We start from the raw sequence: 14,757 nt of genomic DNA on the forward strand, positions 1-14,757 counted from the left end.
CCAATGCAATGTGAAGACCTTTATGAATCCTGGGTTGAACAAATTAATAGTGAACATTTTTGAGGTGATAGGGGAAAATTCACACATGGTGTGAATATAGATGACATTGAAGAGTTATTGTTAATTTTGTTTAGCGTTATAATCCTACTATTGTTATGTTAAAAAATTAAAGTATTTATGGCTGATTTACATCTTATCAGAGACTTGCTTTAAAATACCCCAGCAAAATTTTTGTTAAGTGCTTGAGGAGTAGCTGATGCCGAAGAATGGCAACATGTTAAAAACTATTGAAGCTGAGTGAACGAAGACTACACTACCAGGGGTCATTATATTAGTCTTCTTATTTTTGCGTCTCTTTGAAACTTCCCATAAATTTAAATTAAAAAATTAATCGGTTGAATAAGTAAAGTCAATTTTAGAATGTTTTCATGTAGGCTGAATTTTGAACTATGTTTTAAAGAGGAGAATAATCAAGGTTCCTGGAATGAAAGAGAATAGATAACATTGGTCTGAGCTAAAAGGACATGGATATCTCTGTTATGCATATATGACTATGTAAATGGAATGTTACTGATGCAGCCCTGAAGTAAATCTAATAGAATTCCAAATGTAGTTGCTCATCTTCATTTTCTTGAAGAGGAATGAAACTCCCTTATTATTCAGGATGCACAAAAGAAAAGGAATTCTCTTGGTCTGCAGATTACCCTTCAGCATGCAAGACCATGTATTTTCATTTGAATAATCAGTGAAATAAATTACTAGATCTAAAATGTGCACATAGAAGTTCATTAGAGGAAACAGAAGATCAATGCCTTGGTGCAGTGAAAACTGCTGGATTATATGTAAACAAAGAATTCAAGGAAATCTAAGACATTATTTATTAAGTTGAGTAATATTAACATGGTTTACCTCACGGCAACAGTGTCTGACTGAGTATGTGTTTGGCAGATTGAAATGCTTAGAGGAGTGATTTTTTTCCTATACTATTAATGAAAAAAAATGGTAAAAGTAAGAACAAATCATGTAGAAATGAAAAAGAAAAAGCTTAATGTGAGTGAAAGCTAGTTACCAAGAGACCTAATTGTGCTTAGAAATAAGACCCAACCCATAAATAATGCAAGAGGGCTCCAGTTGTTTACCAGGTGGATGTAATGATCCTGGGTTTTCTCTGTGTAGAAGAGATTTTCACTGACAAGTTTGCCAAATTACTTTCTAATTACAGCTTGTGAATACAACTCTGGCAGAATGGAAAGAAATGCACTTTTTTTTTTTTTTTATTGATCCTAAATAGTTACCAATGATTCCCCAGTCTCATTGATGCTAATAATATATGTGAATGTATGTGAAAGTCCTTGAATGAGGACTTACTAGGAAGTAATAATCAGCTCCCAGTGGAGTAGCCCAGATAAGGGACCTGAGAAGGGCTAACTAACTGCATCACAACAAACACCACATTGAGGAACCATCCTAGACACAGCGCAGAGCCAAGCTTATTTTATGAGCTATTTCAAAAATAGTAGATACTAATAATAATTTTATGACAGGGTCCTTGCAGAGATATAAATCTCCAAATCAGATAGGCTGCTCATATCCATAGGAAATTAGAGCAAACCATTTAAATATAGAAATAATTCTAGAAGTTTAAAAAATAGCTTTGTAAATAAAAAGTTGCATTATAGATGTATAAAAATATTGGGTGGTAACCAAATGTATATCAGGCAAAAAAAGTTTTAAAATCATGTCTCTGCAAAATTTCTTTCAAGCAAGTTCCTTTGCTCTTTGAGTTATGTTGAGCTTTGCTCTTTCTTACCTTGTTCTTTTTGCATTTTCATTCTTTTTTTTTTTCCTCATTGCATAACAATCTCTGAAAATCAACACATTCATGTGAATTCCTGAGATAAATCAACCCAGATATTCTGGGCCAAATCTTGATTAGTGCCTCTAAAATGTAATTTTTAAAAAAACAACAAAGTTGGCCAGACTTTAAGTAGAGGACTGATGCCAAGGGCATCAATGTAGAATAAGCCACTTAATTTAAGCACAAGATTTAAGCATATTTACTCATAAAAAAATAACTGCATAAATTATAGTTAAATACATTCCACATCATTTAGATTTAATTCTGGTACAGGGAGAATTAGAACTTCCTTTTCCCCCTTGACTTTCCTTTTACAAACTTTTCAATCAACAGATGATGCAGGCTGAATACTTCTGGGACCAGGAAGGTCCCTGCCATATGAAGCATATTATTAAAGGGTCTTTTTTCTTTCTTTTCTTTCTTTCTTTCCTTTCCTTTTCTTTTCTTTTCTTTTTTTCTTTTCTTTCTTTTCTTTTCTTTTCTTTTCTTTTCTTTTCTTTTCTTTTCTTTTCTTTTCTTTCTCTCTTTTTTTTTCTTTTCTTTTTCTTTTCTTTTCTTTCTTTTCTTTTCTTTTCTTTTCTCTTTTCTTTTCTTTCTTTCTTTTTTTTTTTTTTGGTCTATTTGAGAATATATCTGAATTACACTGGCTTTGACATAAAGAGACTGATACCAGATCTTAGTGACAGGTCAACATTAAAACGGACATTCTTTGGTAGGCAAGGATATAGAAGGGATGGGGGATTAGGATAGCCAGGGTGACCCTGGGAATTATTAACCATATATCCATCTAATTCTCAGGAAGCACACATGGCAGGAGATGGCACGAAGATCAACAAGAAGTTTGAACATAGGCAAATCTGAAGTTAGTTTATGAAACTCAACATCTAACCTATGATACATTTATATCATACCCTTGGTATAAATGTGTCATAAGGTAATAAACACTGGAACAATACATAAACATTTTAAGTAGCAGTGGTACACATTACCCCTTTAGGACAGACATAGAGAAAAAAATAGGTAAATTGTCCAAAACTGTCATTTTTGTGAACCATGTATTTAATTTCAAATAGATCTCTAATGGTTAAGTCTAGCTATAGCTATTATGGCTAGGTTTTGATGATATAGTCACTGACTTATATGCCATAAGTTAGCTTTCTAAATGCCATCCACACTGTAGACATGTGAGTAGAGAGAAAAGACAGTAGAAGTTAGCGTTCTATTAAAAGTTTATATACAAGTGACTCAAATAGTATGAAGCAAATATAAGCTGTCTCTTCACTCACAAATTAAACGGAATGTGAACATAATTTTATGTTATTTTCATTTATCTTATTGACAATATTATAGGGAAGATGCCTATTTGAAAGGCCCTCTAAAATTTCCCAATAACATTTAAGAATGATTTCAGTTTTAAAGTTGCCAAATCTGGTCAAATCCTTCTTTAAAATAGGTCTTTCTCCTTCCTTCCTTTCTTTCCTTTTCTTCTTTTCTTAAAGATTTATTTATTTATTTATTTATTTATTTATTTATTTATTTATTTATTATTTATTTATTTATTTATTTATTTATTTATTTATTTATGAGAGACAGGGAGAAAGAGAGAGAGAGAGAGAGGCAGACACAGGCAGAGGGAGAAGCAGGCTCCATGCAGAGAGCCCAATGTGGGACTTGATCCCAGGACTCCAGGATCACGCCCTGGGCCAAAGGCAGGTGCTAAACCACTGAGCCACCCAGGCGTCCCTCTTCTTTTCTTATACCATTACATAAAATTTCTTGGACCGTACCATTCTTAATAGTGAAAATCTGGCTCAAGCCCCTCCCTATGTCTAATTTCCTATCAGAACAGTACTCCTTCTCCCTCTCTGCCTCTCCTAGTGCCCACTCCCACCCCAGTATTCAAATCCTCCTCAGAGCAGCCCTTTGCTTCCAACTCACTCATATGGAGTGAAAGGCAAACTACTCAATGCACTGTTCCCCATGCATAAAGATTTTATTTTGTGCCTTTTTGTTTTTGTTATCTTAGATTTAAAAGTCATTTCCTCTGTCACTATGCCTTATCTGTGGTTACTTCTTTTTATCTTTTCTGAAGTCTCTAGTGGTTATTGTGTAAATACATTACCAATGTATTACTAATATGCTTGAAACCTGGATCATGTATACTCATAGTATATTACCTGCTATAGGAAATAAGTGAAAACTATTTATTACATACTTTTTATTCTCTCAACAGTCTGGGCCCACTACCATGTAGGCAACAGGCAACATGTGGCATGTATTCAATAAATATTTGTTTTATGCAAGAATGAATAGTACTGAATGATATTCAGGAAGTTTGAACTGGCTTTTAGGGACTGGTGTTAACCTGTTTTTATAGCTTTCTGAGTGAGCTAGTATCAATGGCTGTGTACAGTGGAATAGGAATTTTATTTTAAGACACTGGTCCTTCATTATTGCTATGGACTGTGTCCCTGGAAATTCATATGTTGAATTCTCCAATATGATAGAATTTGGAGATGTAGTGTTTGGGAAGTGAATGGGCATAGAGGAAGTCATGAGGATGGGGTCCTTATGATGAGGTTAGTGCCCTTGGAAGGAGAGACCAGAGAGCTAGCTTGCTCTCTTCTTCTCTCCAACATGTGAAGACATAGCAAGAAAACAACCATCCGCAAGTTAGAAAGAGAGATCTTACCAGAACTGGAATTGGCCAGCAGCATGATTTGGATTTTCCAGCCTCCAGACTGTGAGATATAAATTCCTATGCTTAAACACCTAGTCTATAGTGTTTTATTATAGGAGCCTAAGGAGACTGATAAAGTTATCAACACAAAGTTTTAAGCACTTATTTTATAGAGGATTTCTAATGTTTTTATAGATACACTTGATAAACTTAAGGAAAATATCCTGTTTATAGCAGAGTAGCTAATTCAATTTAGAGAAGATTGGGCAAAAATTATGTGTTCTGGGAATGCTCGATACAAAATTTCCCTTCACCATTATTTCATTTTTCCTTTAAAATGTAATGGGATTGGATCATAAATAAACATGTTTCAATTTTCAGAGCATATCAATTTTCTCTCAAAGCACTTTATGTTCTGATATAATAGTTCTGAAAGCATTTTCACATAGTTCTGAAATACAGAGAAGGTAGACTTGGTCAAGACTGCATTTACTTGACTGGAGTAGAATCTTCCTATATTCTCCCATCTGTGTCATTCTAACTCATGTTTGAGTAAGGCTGATTCTCACTAATTTGCTTTAGAGTGAGTGTCCATGCTGGAATGGTAAGCAGTTACAATCACTTGTTAAAGAGACTCTGGGAACATAATTGCTTCCCAAATCCTTTCCAGGGTATCCACACAGATAATTCCTACAATTAGAACAATTATGCTACTAATAGCAAAAATGAAAGTCTGCCCATAACAGCCACTTTGTTGTTAACGGTTGGTAAAAATAGGTGTAGGTGACTGGAAAAGAGGAGACCTAGGACGGTTGGCTAGTAAGCTAGTAAAAGAGAATTCAGAGTTTCTTCTACTGTGCAAAGTTCAAGTCATTTGAGAAAATCTGACCAAAATAATAGGTGACCCTGTAAGTCTGCTGCTGAGTCGTGCATACTATATAAGACACACACATTCTTTCCATTCTATTCATACCTAGTAAATTAACTCTTAATGTCTTGGATATGATTTATCAGCTTCTAGACAGGGGAATTATGAGGTCTTATCACGTGTCTTCCAGATCCTATATATTATCTGGTTTTACCTTTTATTCTTTAAAAAAAAAATTTACTAATAAAGTTTTACAGTCAAAGTTTTATTTCTCATCCCCCCACCAAAGAATGCTGCAATTTCATTCTAAATGTGTGCATTTTACTACTGTGACAGTGTTTAAAGTCCACTGCTCTTATAACTTAAGTAGTTCCTTTATTTTTTTTAAAGATTTTATTTATTTATTCATGAGAGACACACAGAGAGAGGCAGAGACATAGGCAGAAGGAGAAGCAGGCTCCCTGTGGGGAGCCCGACATGGGACTTGATCCCCGGGCCCCGGGATCATGACCTGAGTTGAAGGCAGGCACTCAACCACTGAGACACTCAGGTGCCCCTAAAGTAGTTCCTTTAAGGATGAATGGAAAAACTTCTTCCCAAGTGATCAGATAAACTTCAGTGGTTCTCTGATCCTACTGAGTAATGACTATTCAGAAGTTGTGACTCTATCATTGATTACCTGGCTTGAGTTTAGATCAGAGGTCAGCAACCTTTTTCTGTAAAGGGCTAGATAGATAGTAAATATTTTGGCTCTGAGTCATATGCCTCATTATCTTGGAGACAGCCTTAGGCCATAGGTAAAGAAATTGGTACAGCTGTGTTCCAATCAACCTTTAGATGAAAAAAACAAAACAAAACAAACAAACAAACAAAAAAAACACAGCAACAACAACAAAGACAAAAAATGCTCAGGCTGTGGGTTAGATTGGGTACACAGGCTACTCTGTTAGCTGTCAGCTGATCTAGATCAATAGTTTGATACAAACCATGTGATAAACACTTTTATCTTTATTTATTTTCTTTTTCACTTTTATTTTTAGAATCATAGACTGATAAAGTTAGCAATCTCATATTTTAGTTCATAGCATGTCATTTCCAACCTAAGCAAGAAAATAGTAATTTAAAGCTGATACCATTAAAATTCTCTATGTAAAAAAAAAAAAAAATGCTTAAAGAGTATACAAATGCATACTGGTTAGAGAAAAAAGAGACTTATTAATGGGAAAATACAATAACCACCTTTTCTCCTACGCACCATATATTGTAGAGATCTTAGCTTCTCCTATGGCTTCATTAAATCCTTTTATGGAAATGCTACCCAAATTTCTATCTGCTGTCCGAAGCTTTCTCTATAGTGACATTTCTACATTTCAATGCATACTTAGATATTTCCAGTTTGCTCTCCTGCCATCATCTCTTATGTACAATCTATAAAATATAATTTCTAAAATTAGTTCTTTCAGACCTAAGAATTTTCACCAATATTACAACTATTCTCAAGAACATATTAGAGTCAAGAACCATATGATCATCTTTGACTCACTTATTTCAATCTCATCATCTATAGTTTGCCACTAAGTCTTGATGTTATTTTTCTCTACTTGTATGTTAAAAATTCACTTATTTTTGCCAATTCCCACTACTGTAGTTCCAATCTGAGCCCCTATTACTCAGCCTCACATTGCTATAACCCTGTGCTAGCTGGCATCCAGATTCACACGTCTTATCTTCCTAGTTTATTCTCTACATGCTGACAGATAAAACAGTACTTTCATCAGGTCCTTGCTCCTACCACTTATTGAACGAGGCCTAAAATACTGGTCCTGACATTTATAGCCTTTTACAAAATCACCCCAGGCTCTAGCTCACATTTTTGGAGCTTTGACCTACCAATTTTCTGTGAATACTTTTAATGTTTTTGTTTTTCTTTCTCCAAATACTTAGCTTACATAATTGATCTTTTTTCCCTCCTTTCTACTTATTCTAATGTTATGGTAGAAGTTAAGTCCAGCCTATCCTTTCGGTCTTTCTTAAGTGCTTTAGCTTCAAATGGTTGCTTTTGCAATGGATCAATTTCAGTCTTTAACTCCTACTTATTGGGTGATGTTACCAGTGATCTCATTTTCCTAACCAAACGAAGGCACCCTGGCTTGAACATATGCATCTTTTCCTGACATTCATGGCTTTCTACACTGTCTTCTAAAGTCAGTCGCAGTCAAGTGAGTGACTAGAACTAGAAAGTCTGATGTATAGGAGAGGACAGAGGGTAGATTCTCTATAGTCTTTGCTGATTGATGGTAATACTTACCATACAATTATTTTAATCACCAGAAAAACAGTACCAGTTGGCATTTTAGTCTGATCAGATAGGAATAAAGATGAAAATAGTAAGAATCTGACTCTATCATGCAGAGTTCTGAAAAGAGCTATGACCCTCAAGGGAAGAAACTTCTGCTTTTTGCCAATAGCAAAAGCTATTTCTATATTCTTAATTTTCCTCATTTTATGTTTCTGTAGGAATACAGGCTCTAAGGAAAAGAATCTTTAATCTACCAAGGCAACAAAGCAAAAGGCTATCTTCATATGGAAATTAAAGGGTCTTCTGATGGAAATTAAAGGGGTTCTTCTGATATATTTATGCAGAAATAATTTGTTATAATGCGACCTCCTCTTTCAGAGATCTGGAAAATAGAAAAGATTGTCAAGATAATGTAAGTGGTCTCACAAGTATGCCAAGATTAGAAATTATTTAAGTACAGGCAGAGGAAGAAGTATCAGTAACAGGAAACCAAGAATGGAACAATCAGAAAGGCAGGAGAAAGTAGCATTGAGGAAGCTAGAGGAAGCTCCCCTTTTCCTGCTGGGAGTGGGTCACAGTATTAGATACTAGGAAGCAGACACCCAGGAGGAGGCATGAATAGAGGTTTTTAGATTTGGAAATGAGATGATTGCCAGTAATCACAGAAAGAACAGTTTTTATGCAGATTATGCATCAAAAACCAAAGGGCCATGTTAATATTATTGCTTTTATGCCTACTATGACCTCTGTGCACATTCCCTGGGGCCATGATCTAACAGGAAGGGGGGAAGGAATTAACATTGAAGATAGACTTAATATGTACAAAGCACTGTGGGGATCATTATGTTCTCAGCCTCTGAGGGAGGAAATGAATGAACCACAGTTGTGCAGTGGTTAAGGAATAATTTGGAACTGAAGCTGTTTCACACTTGTGCTGCTTTTCCTCCCATGCTATTTGATAAAAATACGGCTTTCATTTGTTTTACCTAACTTTATTTTCACACTTTGTCCCCTGGGTATTATCTGTGCATAGATTATAGAATACAAAAATTGGAAAAATCCTGAAAGATCATTTGGCCCAGCCCTCTTTTTTTTTTTTTTTCATTTAAATTAACTGAGACCCAGGAAGCTGAAGGGATGAGCAAGCCTCACCCTGTGTTAGTGAAAGAACTAGACTAAAACCCACGTTTCCTGATTCTCAATTTCAAGTCTGTTTCATTAGAAACTCTATGTGGGGCCTGAATTGTATGCAACCATATGCTTGACTCAGGAGGAATGAGCAAGGTAGAATAAGAAGTTCTTGTATCACTCAACTTCTCAATGAATGGTTTGAAATGATTTTCAATTCTAAACACCTAAGTCTCTCTAACTGTAAGAGATAGTTATGTTTTAGCCATAGCTTATGAAGGATAAATAAGGAAAATTAACCATATGAAACAAAATTCTAAAAACAACTAGGTAGTTAATATTATTTATAAACTAAATTTTAGGTTTCAAATAACGATCTCTAAAAGGATAAGATAAAAATAGATTTTTACAAAAACATAGATTATTTTTCTCAAATTAAGAAAGCAACCTTTTCACTGTCAAGAATCAAAATAAACAAAAACTGGAATTCTGTGTTTAGACTTTTGCATCATCATCATATACATAGCTACTAAATGAGGGGGCAAAATGCATTTTTATGCATTAAAAAAAAGGCTGTGTATTTAATTATGTATTCAGCTACTTTAAGTATGTAGCAGGAACTACATGTTAAAAGTCAATATAAGTAAAAACAATCATGTTCTCTAAAGGCTGAACTTGTTACAAGTATAAACAACCTGTTCCAAATCTTGGAATGTATTATCCACAATATCTAGTAAATAACCATACTACTCAGTAAATGTTGGAAACGTTTCCATCACTCATTTTTGCAAGATTCCATGTTATCTAGTCGAGCAGACAGATTGCAGTCCACATATGGCAGGTTTTGAGTAAATAAATCTGCCATTTAAAAATCAGCACTGAATATGAACAAAATTGGGCATAGCCATGACAACACTAGGGATATTATTGCTGAGAATTTCCAGAAAGTTAACCAGTTATGGTACATTATATGCACATACATATATAGTTCACATGGGCAAGGATATAAGGATCTTATTGACTGTTAGGGTGGCAAGCAAACTGTAATGGAATAGCACAATCCAAAAAGTAACCCAAAAATCCCAAACAAGCTGCAGGGTACAATATAGTCATAAGGTTCTCAAAGAGCTTGCTTTGATTCACTTCTAAATATGAATGAAGGAAAAATTCAACCACAGTATTTATAGGCTCCTGTCAAAGAACAAAGGATTGAAAAGGATGAGCTTCCATGTTGCCATGTTAGGTAGAAAGAGTGGTAGCAGACAGATATCTGCTGCTCTGTTTGCTAAGCATGTCATCGAAGTGACAAACTCATCAGGCTGGTGGTTAAGTGAGTGAAGAATGTAAATGTAAATGTAAAGCAAATCAGGGGTGTAAGGGAGCCTCCCACCTCTTGCCTGGCGTCCGGGTCCGCAGCCTTCCTGTGCTCCAGGGCTGTCCTGTCGCACGCTCCAAGGGACCAACTGGCACCTGCGCCATTTGTGGGTCTTCCACCTGCAAGAAAAGAACAGAAGTTTCATAGAGAGGAAGCAAAAATACCAGGCAAATCACAGAGATACGGTGGCATGGAAACATGACTTTGAGCACAGCAAATGGGAATTTATTTCACAATGCTTAGTTCTATCTAAATGTAATTTAGACCTCTATCAAGACATTGTCAAAAGCAACATTAAATATACAAGTACTTTCTATGGCTGTGGAGACTAGAGTTCATCACTGTCAACTTCTACAGAAATGAAATCTATAGCTGCATTTAGCCTTAAAAAAAAAAAAACCTGAAGTATAGTTGATACTTGTTACATTTTTCTTGGATTAGGACTGCCATCAGATGTAGCAGATAGTACTAGAAGTGATGCATCCCATTTAAATAAGGTATGTTTACTTTATATTCTGTTTTTAAAAAAAGATTTTATTTATTTAATGAGAGACACACACATACACACACACACACAGAGGCAGAGACACAGGCAGAGGGAGAAGCAGCCTCCATGCAGGGAGACCGACGTGGGATTCAATCCTGGGTCTCCAGGATCATGCCTTGGGCCAAAGGCAGCACTAAACCGCTGAGCCACCGGAGCTGCCCTGTTTACTTTATATTAGAATTGTGAAACTATTCATGTCATGAGCCTTCTGAATGGTATCTTTTGGTTAGCAGTGTAGGGGTAACTCAGAAATCGCAATTACAACACATTTTACAAAAACAAATCTCCCAAATAAATTAGCTTGGGGCTGATAGTTGTCATTGTTCAGGGTAAACATGCGATTATACTGTTTGTCATATCAGAATTAAATACAGAGAAATTAAGATGGCAAATTTACCATCAGATTCATCGTATTTTGTGATCACACATACCATCAGTTACTGCCATAATATGTCATCTGTCATCAGATGGCAATTATATACCACATCAAGTTTCGATTAGGTGCTTTCTTTTAATAGTCACAAGGAAAAATTTCCCTAATAATTATCAAGATGATGATGTAGAGCCTGAATAACCTGAATTTTCCTTGACGTGGCCACAAATGAACAGGACAGACATTTTACTAGCATCAGTGAAATAAAGATGTCATTTTGTGAACCAGAATGCCAGCGTTTATGAGGAACAGGTGCTCTTTGGAGCCAGGGGAGGAAGGCTTAGGCTACTCCTCTCCCAGAAAAAGAATTGCTTATATGTTTCATAATTGCTAACTACTTCTTTGAATTTCTTATAGTTTAAAATCAACATAAGACGTTTCCCCGAATCCCCGGAGCTAGTGATACAGTCTGGAAATTTACACAAGTATTTGTCTCCCTGGAGATAATTTCGGTAGCAGAACAGCTCCCCTAAAGAGGCAAGAATTGGCACATCCAGCCATAAACAGTTGCAAACTCTGCTGAGCCTGCGGGACAGTCATTGGCTTTCTTTTCTCATCATCGGAAAGAAAATGGTCTTGAAGTATTTGCTCAGTGCGTGGCTTACAGTGATTTTTCTTTAACTCCATTACCTGTAGCTTTGGCACACTTGAGGGGCCTCACAGACTTTCTCTTCGTAGAGCGGGTCCGTGCAGTCCCTGCCCCCGTTGGCCGGCTGCTGAATGATGACCCGGTGCCGAGACTGCTTTCTGACTCCGGAGTCCCCTGGAATGAGGCAGCGTTTTAACTGCTGTACTCTGCACTGCTAAAACAATCTTCAAATACCAGCCGGCGTGAAGAAATGACATTGCTTCCAGCTACCTGTGCTTTGACATCCCTGAATTAGGGGCCTCATCTAGTCTAATCACTTTCGAAATTCTCCAGACCCTTATACCGAGAACCTAATCAATTTATATTCAAAAATGTGAAGAACAGAGAAAATAGTTCCATAGTCAACTAGCCTTCCTAATGTGCAGCTACAAAGTAATTGCTCCTTTGTATATTTCTTTCCCCTGGAGAAATATGACAGATCTAATTAATTTATTTTCCTTTACCTTAGGTTTATTTTTATGCCATTTCACATAGTCCTATTTACCACATGGGACTCATACAGTTCTAATGAATCTTTCTTAGGAGACTATATTCAATGTTTTAATGTGAAATTTTATTTCTTTGTTATTCACTTAATTTGAAATGCATACCTCATAAATTATTCTAGTCATTTATTATTCATGTTAAACAGTCTAAGATCTTCAATTCAGGTCACATTCTAAACATCAGGGCCGTAAGTAGTGAAACAAAAGTGGCTTCTTAGAGGCAGAATTTTTACAGAAGCATTCATAGTAGCAATTACTGTAAATAAATAACTCCAAATTATTTTTTTAAAAAACAATGGAAATAATTAAGATTTACCTTCAATGAAGATATCCACTTGACAGTATTACTCATATAAAGATGTCTAAATATTTTAGTACTTGAGACAATGTATAAGACTTGCCAACTTTAATAAAAGATATTTCAATTTATAATATATACCCTTTAAGGACAAATGACCACATGACACAATTTTAATTACATTAGAATTCCCTAAAGAATTATTTTAATAGAGTTCCCTTAATGCATTTACATTTTCTGCAAGATCATTAAATATTTGATATGCAGAGACAGGAGAAGAAAAATTTAGAAGGGTTAGCAGTCCTTAACAATGGATGTTTAATAAAAAATTAAATGAAATTTTCTTAATGTTATTGTGTCAGTAGAAAAATGTGATTTGACAATTAAAACTTCCTAATAAGGGATATCTTTCCTCATGAAGTCGGGGCATCCCTCAACATGGTCTGGGCAAGTGATTCCCAGCAAAGTGAACTGAAGATTTCCACAGAAATCAGATTAAAGATTCCCAAATGTCTGACTATGTAGAAGAATTTCCTTTAAAAACTGAAAATAAAAACAAATCGGTCAGAATCTTTGGGAGCTGGATTTGGGAATCTGATTTTTACAAAGCTTGCCAGGGAATTGTGAATGAACAGCCACGTTTGAGATCTATTGGAATAGATGACCTTGTATATCTTATCTCAATTTAAGATTCTAGGGTCCACATGCAACTTTTTACCATTATTCCCATTAGTGATTATGTTAACAATTTCAGTGAATAATTAGAATACTACAGGTAAAATAGCAGTTTGAATGCCAGCTGCAACTTTTACATATTAAATATCATTTATCTAGGAAAGATGTAAGAAATGCAATGGGACTTTTAATAAAATTGCTAATGCTGCTTCCATCATTATGTTGTCCAATGGCCCCTATTTTAAGATCCAGGTGACAAATTCCTCTAATAATTGAGAACAAGGAAAATTTTGTTTCCCTTGATAGTCTGTTAAAACTCTTACAGGTTTCTATTTTTTGCTTCGTTCTTTAGAATCTCAGGGCTAATTTTCTTCTCAAGTGCAGGAGCTTACCTTAACTTTGACTTGATAGGATAATTTTTCCCTTCCTCTCCCCAATTCCATTTACTACTTGATTTCATCCTTCTTTTATACTTTCTATTATTTTTCTTTTTTAATATTATGATCCGTCTTTCATCCTTTTTAAAAGAGTATATGAGCTAAATAACCATTCTAATCATCTGTTTGGCATTGGGAGAAGGAAGGAGGTGTGCGTCTGTTTAACAGGGAAAAGAGACAAAGAACATGGAGGAGCAGGCCTTTGTTTCTGGAATGATCAAGATTCTCAGAGTCAGTAACTCTCAACCCCTTCTCTACCTGCAGGTAGACAACAGACATGGAATTGAGACTCAAGGATCTGGAGCCTGGTGGAGACCATGAGCTCAGCATCAGTGGCACTTTATACACCGAAGCTCCTGGTCACTAACTATCTGGATATCACATGGGACACGGGCAGCACTGTTCAGATTTGAGAGGCAGCATGTAGTGTTTCAATCGCACTTCATTTTTTGACTCGAAAGTAAAAATTTCACCTCAGGTACAGCTCTAAAACATTCTAGTGCCTTTCATCACAATGTCCACAAGCTTGTGTTTTATATACAAGACTACAATAACCCTTTTCTCTTCCATAATTGATTCCACAGTAGCAATCCGTTTATTCTTTAAAAAGTTCAAATACCTTAACCTTGTGCAGCTCGCAAAACAGAGAGTGTGAGCTGATGAAAGCAGGACATTCTAAAACCCTAACACCTACAGAGGAAGTCTAATGGAGTTACACAGCAAGTGTCAGGATACCCATGTTCGTATCCACTGGGAGTTTCAGTGACTCCCAGATCTCAGTTAGGAAATTACTTGTATGTTCAAAGAAATAGCACTGCGGAGCTGAGCCAGGTTATAGGGCCCTCAGATCAGAATGCAGACAAAGGGAGAGCTACGGCATACATTTGAAAAGAAAAGTGGAAGGTTTCTCACTAATAACTTGAGCTGGCAAACTTGGAATTTTATAACCTTCATGGCTTCCTGTATGCATATGCACCTAGTTTATTGTATTTGGTTGACAGACATGTATAGTTTCCATTTATCTT

The 14,757-nt window shown here is 35.8% G+C and overlaps 1 protein-coding gene across 4 annotated transcripts in view; it reads right to left on the reverse strand.

The window, feature by feature from the left end:
- The window catches only part of THSD7A (thrombospondin type 1 domain containing 7A), a 428,410-nt gene that overhangs the window by 67,005 nt on the left and 346,648 nt on the right, over positions 1-14,757 (reverse strand). For all 4 annotated transcript variants that reach the window (XM_038556951.1, XM_038556952.1, XM_038556950.1 and 1 more), the window contains 2 exons: positions 11,819-11,951; positions 10,224-10,327 (listed from right to left, as the gene is read on the reverse strand). In XM_038556951.1, the coding sequence (XP_038412879.1) occupies positions 10,224-10,327; positions 11,819-11,951 (237 nt within the window). The remainder of the gene's footprint in view (positions 1-10,223; positions 10,328-11,818; positions 11,952-14,757) is intronic.

Source organism: Canis lupus, chromosome 14, assembly GCF_011100685.1.
Source record: "Canis lupus familiaris isolate Mischka breed German Shepherd chromosome 14, alternate assembly UU_Cfam_GSD_1.0, whole genome shotgun sequence".
Taxonomy (NCBI): domain Eukaryota; kingdom Metazoa; phylum Chordata; class Mammalia; order Carnivora; family Canidae; genus Canis; species Canis lupus.